The sequence below is a fragment of the Haliotis asinina genome, chromosome 11, assembly GCF_037392515.1.
Source record: "Haliotis asinina isolate JCU_RB_2024 chromosome 11, JCU_Hal_asi_v2, whole genome shotgun sequence".
NCBI lineage: Eukaryota > Metazoa > Mollusca > Gastropoda > Lepetellida > Haliotidae > Haliotis > Haliotis asinina.
The window spans coordinates 4,395,663-4,404,028 of record NC_090290.1 but is presented as its reverse complement, the minus strand read 5'-3'; the positions used below and the strand labels follow the sequence as shown (position 1 = coordinate 4,404,028).

General features: G+C 39.0%; 1 protein-coding gene across 1 annotated transcript; it reads left to right on the top strand.

Moving 5' to 3' along the window:
* Positions 1 to 4,520: 4,520 nt before the first annotated feature.
* Positions 4,521 to 6,119, top strand: LOC137256441 (ankyrin repeat domain-containing protein 50-like). The gene has a single exon (XM_067794283.1). It carries the CDS (start codon positions 4,521 to 4,523, stop codon positions 6,117 to 6,119), a length of 1,599 nt encoding a protein of 532 aa, XP_067650384.1.
* Positions 6,120 to 8,366: the final 2,247 nt, after the last annotated feature.

Genomic DNA, 8,366 nt, shown 5'->3' with positions numbered 1-8,366 from the left:
GTCTTACAAATCAGTGTATAAAAAGTATTACATGAAAATGACAATGGTGAAACTGAAATTATTTATGGTTTAACATACTTACCACACCAGATGGACTTTGGTTACAGACTTTCTGTAACATTTGGGCTTCCATCGCATAAGGGTTAATTAAAGGTACGCCGTGCTTTAGCATTTAACATTTTCAGTTTGTTCAAGTTGGATGGCGACGGAAATAATGCTCAGCCTTCTTCCGTGCCTCTGGCTTGTTTGCAGGTATCATTAAACCATGGTTTTCGAATGTGTTGATTTGTAGTGGACTTAGGAATACATTCATCGGCTATCTTCTTCAGCTCATCTGAAAATCACCCAGAATAATGCAGGGCTTGTGGAGTTGGTCATAGAGATCGTGAAGTTAGGACTGAATACAAGAAGATGGTGGAAGGTACAGGTACACCATGTAAAACCAATGTGCAACGTTACACGGAGTGCTACAGCTTAAAGCGGAGTATTTAGATGGACAGGACTATCGATGATACCATTTATTAATGAGATAGTTGAACCTCCAGTCGCGTTGGGCCCAGGAGGGAAAAAGACATTACGCCAGTTCAGTTAATTAGTATTATTTCATAGTTCTCCATGCCATTATTCAACAAAATCATGTAGTTAGGTTTAATTGTTAAATTAAAAGTCTAAATTATAAATAACTTAATTGAGTCTGCTGATGTAGTTTCCACAGTTTATTCTTCAAGTTGCACACAGACCCGACTTTTATAGGTCTTCGCAGCTAAGGAAACTACGTCAGCAATTGGAGGTTGACAAGGTGAGCTATATTAATTACAAGCTGTTTACTTAGCAACTTGGCAACTAGATGTTGTTATAAGAGATTAACGGATTAGCGTCTGCCAAGCTTGAAACTTATGACAATAAAAGTGGACAAATTAAATATATACATAAATTATGTTAAAATATTACAGTAAAAATACTCTAAAGTACTTGTGTGTAAAATATGAAAAAAGGTACACATTTTGTCACTGGCTCACCTTGACAACCGCCAATTCAATTAATTAGTATTATTTCATAGTTCTCCATGCCACTGTTTAACAAAATCATGTAGTTAGGCTTAATTGTTAAATTAAAAGTCTAAGTTATAAATAACTTAATTGAGTCTGCTGACGTATGTATATTTTGTTTATTAAGGGACGAATCTTTATAATAATTATCTTTCTTGTCTCCCTTAGTACATATTCCAACTGACTGTAAATATTGAGATGGCTACTGTGTACAAAACTATTATTGTCTTTACATTGAAATGCCACTGCAAGGTGAACTAAATATTATAGATAATTGATCATTCCTTCATATTTGCAGGTGTGTTGTGATGAATATATTCCAAGTCATAATTAAATTTGCCATTAATTGTATTATATTGAATAACACAAAGTGAATGTTTAAAATGAAATGTTATCTTTATATTACATTTGATACTGAATATGGGAAGTAATTGTTAATGATTTGTGTATCTGGTAAATGTATATGATAATGAAGAGATTTGAGTTTGTGATGTGTATTATGTATTATGTTGTAATGGACACACTTCCAGAATAAATGTGTCTCTTTGCTATACATTTCGTGTAAGGCTTGGATTTATGAGTCTCAGTGAATGTGTGTGTGTGTGTGTGTGTGTGAGTGTGTGTGTGTGTTTGTGTTTGTGTGTGTGTGTGTGTGTGTGTGTGTATTTGTTTGTGTATCTATGTTTGTAATGAATCTAGTAGAGGGCGAAGATCTGTATCGTGATTCAAGAGTGCTATTGCGAATCTTGTTCATTAAGTTTAGGACCCGTGAAGATACGTGGTAGAACAGGTCTTCAGCAACCCACGCTTGCCATAAAAAGCGACTGTGTGTGCGGCGTAAAAGTAAACTCACTCACTCATGAAGGTCAGGGTGCTCATCCATCTAAAGAATGAAAATGTCAGTCATTGATCTGACTGTGATTCCAAACGTGAACTCTTTAGCTAAGCCTACAGGAACCCACGTAACGATGGCGTTCCGAGGAATGGTTCTGTATTCAATAGTTATCTGCAATATTTAACTACGACACCCTGAAGATACCCCAGTCCAATGATTTTTCTGCGTATTTTCGGCCTATGAAACAAGTGCGTATTTGGGATATATAGTAACACGTGTGTCCCAGCTCCCTTTAAGATCACTATGCGGGGCAGTTCTGTTCTTATAACGAACAACTGCTGACTCTAGGCATTTCGTGACCTGGCAAGCCCTCTTTCAACCTTTCAGCAAGATGCGTGTTGTGATATCGATAACTCAAAAAAAATATGCCGACTTCAGGAATGACAAAGGTTCCCATAGATAAGAGGCTACAGAGATTGACTCGAATTTGCGTGTAACTTGATACCGTTGAATGTTCCAATCAGCATTCTCTCACGTAAGTGTGTGAGTTCAGTTTTACGCCGCATTTAGCACTATTCTAGCGCTAATACGGCGGTTGACACAGAGTGGGTGAGTTAAAATTTTACATCGCATCATCAATATTACAGCCATACAGAGATAAAAACAAGGTAATCAATCTAAAATATTCGTCGAGGAAAGACAGTAAAGCGGACTAGATTCTCACAGATATATTGATGTTAAAACTAGTCAGGAAGTTTAAAAGCTAGAAAAGACGATACAGTGTATAAAAACAGGCTATAGATCGCCAACAAGTGATGGTACATCACCATGACACAGATTGACACAGGAAAAGGGCGTCACACATTGTACCCATGTGGAGAATCGAACCCGGGTCATCAGTGTGACAAGCGGACGCTTTACTATCAGACCCCATTTGCCGAAGAAGAAAGACTATAGGGATTGACTTGAACGTGTTTGTGACTTGATAAGAATGGAGGAATGTTGCAACCAGCAATATTTCGTGTAAGTGACTCCGGGCTATAAATATTAAAACGTGCACCATATCATCAGTGATGTACCACCAAAGCCTTATGGCCACTGTTGAAGAACATAACAGATATCCACAACAAAACATCACGTCCTGACGTAATTTATTGTTTTGCCGTTTTATTCAATGTGTTTTGTATTGCCTTCATGGCAACTTGGGTCATTTCTGGAACACTTTTATGGTCACCTGCGGGTTTCGGAAAGGGTTGAGTTGTGACGACGGTTTCGTGCTGTTTGAAATCCTAGCGACGAGTGATGAGGCCAATAAACACCAAGAAAATAAGGAAGAGGAGAGATAGTCTGAAAAGGACATATGTTTTAACAATATATCGAGTTAGACATGAGTGGATCTGATTGACAACGGTGTGAAGTGAAGAACAATTAATTATGGTGATGGGTGCTCTGCATTTCCTGGCATAAATGAATTCAGTCAATCGCTTTTTCATCCACAATCCTTATCTCTACAGGTAACTCATTGTCCCTGATTTTATAGACAATGTTGTCATGGTAATATAAGAAAGTCCTCTGGAGAACTCAGTGCTTTGCAGAACTCGGTGGTTTTAAAAATGCAACGTTAATGTCTTTCAACATGCAAAATGCGTTATTGACATATATCAATATTAATCAAGAAATAATGAACACATTCTTATTATGAACTGGGGCATGTGAGCAATGTATTGTTGGGCTACGAGTACGTATACCTGCATTGCTGATACTGCAGTACTTACAATATGCATCCCAACAAAATAGTGATTGTTTCTAGATTGAAGATGTTTTCTCAATACTTCCTGGGAATACTACATACTGCACTGCGCTATCCTTCTTGTACATTCACCTAAAATCAAGCAAGCCTTAAAACGTTGTTAGACCTGAGAGTGTCGTATTCTTTCACTCGCTTATGATCTATAGCCCGTATTATGCTGTTCGTCCTGCATTGTGCATCATGCCTTTTTATGATAACATGATAGAGCTAAGGAATACTTTGTAACACTTTAACTGTTTTGCTCTCCTTTGTTGACAGATACAATTAATATATGATTCATGTCTGTTTCTAGGAGCTTTCACTGTCACGATAAATTTGCAATACAGCCAACGTGGCATTGTATCACTGAAAGGTTACGAACTATAATTTATTTGTTACAATAATCCATACTTGTTAATGGTTTCAAGCATAATGTTTTTGAAGTTTTCAATAAAGTATAATAGTAACATGCTCTCTGAAACAGTGTATGGGGAAATAATATTTACATGTAAAAACAGACTTTGTAACTTCTAATTGACGTTACTGATTTGATGACTTGTATAAGATCTAATTGAGACTAAAGTGCAGGGTTGTAGTAAGAATTGCCAAGATATGCAACCGGAGTTTACAGTCAAAAACATTTATGTGCCTGCCCAAGTGAAGTTTCAATGTTCAATTTAACCGAGAAAAGCGACACTATATAACTTACATTTTCTTTATAATTAAGTTTAGACGATTTCACAGTAATTCTAACTGCTATCAAATTGTCATTTTGTATTCAAATATTCATTCAACAGATAAGAAGCGGAACACCCATGAACGATGCAAACAAGAAAAGGAAGACAAGATGGAAACCCACGATAACAGACAGCTCCACAAAGCCTGCAGGAAAGGGGACCTGGGCCGAGTGAAACACATCCTGTTCCAAGGTTCGGTTGATGTCAACAGTAGAGGTGAGAAGCACAGAAAGACACCACTTATGGTGGCGGCTCAAGAGGGACATGTAAAACTAGTTCACTTTTTCGTACGCAAAGGAGCTGATGTATCACTCGTAGATGAAAACGGAGACAATGTCCTGCACATGGCCTGCAGAGGAGGACTTATGGCTATTGTGAAGTATATAGTCAAACATACTACTGTTGATATTAACAGTAAGGGAATGCGTGGATCAACTCCATTGCTCCAGACTGTATATTGTGGTTACATGGACGTGTTCATTTTCCTAGTGTCCAAGGAAGCTAATGTGTCACACGTGGATGACGATGGTGAGAATATCCTGCACTTGGCATGCAGAGGAGGGCATGAGTATATGGTGAGGTATGTACTCGAGGAATGCAGTGTTGATATTAACAGTAGGGGGAATAACGGAGAAACCTCTCTGATGAAGGCTGCATCAGAAGGACACATACACGTTTTTAGGTGCCTCATGTCATTTGGAGCTAATAGGCATCTCGTGGATACTGACGGAGACAACATACTTCATCATGCTTCAATTGCGGGACATGGAAACATGGTTGTGTTTATCGTAACACGAGAGATGGTGGACATTAACAGTAGAGGTAAATACGAGAGGACACCATTGATGAGAGCAGCATATTATGGACATAGAGAAATTTGTGATCTGCTTGTGAGGTTTGGTGGTCGAATGGACTTAGTGGATGATAAGGGTCACAACATCCTTCATCTTTCCGCTTTGAGTGGACAGGTCGAGATGATGAAGTATATCCTTTCCCTAAACACCACAGACATTGACAGTAGAACACAAACGGGAGCAACCCCGCTGATGAAGGCTGCATATGTAGGACACAAAAACGTTTTTGAGTTCCTCGTATCTAATGGAGCTAATGTGTCACATGTTGATGATAGGGGAGACAACATACTTCATCATGCCTCATTCGGGGGCCATACAGACATGGTTCAGTATATCCTGTCACAAAACCTGGTGAATATCAACAGTCGTGAAAAATACGGAGCTACCCCTCTGATGAAGGCTGCTCTTATCGGACACATCAATGTTTTTGAGTACCTCGTGCGCATGAAAGCTAATGTGTCACAGGTTGATGGTAATGGAGAAAACATACTTCATTATGCTTCATTAAGGGATGATACAAAGATGGTTCAGTATATCCTGTCACGAGAAATGGTGAATATCAACAGCAGAGGAAAACACAGGAGGACAGCTTTGATGAAGGCGGCATATTATGGAAAAGGAAAGGTGGTTGATCTGCTTGTGCGTGAAGGTGGTTTAACAAACATAGTAGATGTTTGGGGTAATAACATACTTCATCTGGCCACTTTAGGTGGACATCTGGAGATAGTGGGGTATATCCTTTCACAGAACCTTGTCGACATAAACGACAGGAACAAGGATGGGGACACAGCAGCCATTCTAGCAAACCGTGCAGGAAGACCTGACATGTATAACCTCTTTGATTCTCATGTTTGACGAGTAATATCAATGTAAATTGTTAGTATTTTGCCACACAGTGTGATACGGTAGAATAATTAAACATGGCTCTTTGAAGGCGTGTAACTACGGAAGCGTATTAGGGCCACGGTGAAAATGTTTTGTGGTGTCACTATCTCTACGTAGAACTTACTGTCTCCTACGTAGGACTTATGTAACTACAGACATTGATGTACTCCTGTTATTTTCTTGTTAGTCTTTATTTTGTGAAGGATTGAAGCTATAACTCAGTTTGCGACATGCTATAATATATACTGATGATCCCATGTTAGATTTGTCTCGATTGTCGTTCTGTGCAAATGTTAAACAATGTTAAACAGTTGTTGACATGGAAGTTATGCACACTCATGTCCACTTGTTATTCACTCTAAGTCGTTTCCTTGTGTTGTAGTTTGTATTCAAGACATAGTTCCTGATATTCATGTTTACTGACCATCTTCCTTGTGCTTTCATGCAAGGGGTGAAGTATATGGATGGACGACATCCTCCGGTGTCTTACATTGTACGGGAACGTCTTCTTGAGAACAAGACTAGTTCTGCTAGTTTGTGTCATTATGGTGTATGTGTATATATCCCGCTATGAATCTATATCCTAAATGGACCCCTCTTTGATAACAGTGATCGAAGCTGACACACCTCCTCACTCAGCATGCAGTCTAAGGGAGGGAATTATAGTCTCTCTAGTAAGCTAAGTACTTGTCATGCTGTCTTCGAGCAAGGGTTGTGAGCATGCTGGCAAGGTGAACAATATTGCATTGGGGACGAGTGTGAAGAACGGACAGGTAAGTGCGTATACTGAACAGTGCAAGTTTTAATAGACAGAAGGTTGTAATTTATGACTTTACCTGTTTCGGTGATAGAGGGCGGGTTCACAACATGTGTTTTAGAAAATGGTGGACGCAGACCTAGAAGCTGCCCCGGCGCTAACTACTGTCACAATTCAGACTAAAACCTGAAGAGTTCCCAGTTCATACCAGGCAACCATATAACCAGCGACAGCGCCTGGGACGAATTTTAGAGGGAAATGAGCGCTAATTTCGGTATTTTTGCATCACGAGTGTCAAAGATAAGACAGATGCTCTTATTATTTACGGTGGGAAATAAATTTCAAGACTAGAGAAGAGTTTACCGGATTCTGAAGATGCAGCGTTAGACGTAGAAGCTGAAAGATTATTATTTTTAAAAATGAAACCTCACTCTCAAGAAAGCACCACATCTTATGCAGCTAGATTAAGAGAGAAAGCACACGATTATGAATTTGGTAATTCGAAAGATGAACGAATTCTTTAACGTTAAATCCAAACCAGTGAGAACTAAAATTTGATACAAGGACAATCAACAAATCATTTAATCTTAACCAGTTCCTCACTGAAGCATGACAGGTCGAAGACAAAAGGTCACAAATACAGGAAATGAGGCCTGAGAGTGCAAGTGGTACAAAATAATGGACGGGGATGAGGATTCTAGAATCATGGATTTCAAGGACAGCAGTGTACGTACTGTGGACTGACAGGCGTACACAAACCAGGCATGAATAGCTCAACATTCAGGTCATAAATCAAGGCAAACACAAGGTAAATACAAACACAAGACTGTGAAGAAACCAGAGGCTGCAGATGTTCAGATTCATCAGATGAAGAATGTTTCAAGTCTCACCTGTTCATTATAGTAATCAAGAAGGTGGAAAGTCGCAGTAAAACGGTACCAATTGTCATTAATGATGTGCCTCTACACATAGAACCTGACTTTGGGGCAGATGTTAATATAATGGACGAATTTCAGTTTGACAGTTTGGTAAAAGAAAGCAAAGTACAACTGGTGGTACAGCACATTTAGATTTAATCAAGTTCAAGTTAACAGTTAACGGAGAGTTCGAGACTACAGTTAAAAATCCAACGAATGATATCAAGACAAAGTTCATCGTTGTGAAAGGACACACCAAACTCACCCCCGCTGATTAGAGGAAAATCTCTCGTGGAGTTAGGAATGTTGCAAATCAGAGAAGATGGATGACTCAAAGCAGGAAACAATCTTCGAGACAAAACAGAGCAAGTTGTGAAGGAAACTTGTAACACGGAAAACATGATGGAGGAATCCTGACATTTGTTCAATGAAATTGGGAAGATTTTTGTGATCTCAGGAGTATTAGAGACTTTCCATGTTCCTTACCAATGAAACCGATGCTGTATCAATGGCGCAGAAGCCACGCCAGATTCCATGTTATCT

What these genes read in the sequence shown, in the direction of transcription:
- LOC137256441 (XM_067794283.1), top strand. Translation starts at nt 4,521, where the DNA reads ATGGAAACCCACGATAACAGACAGCTCCACAAAGCCTGCAGGAAAGGG.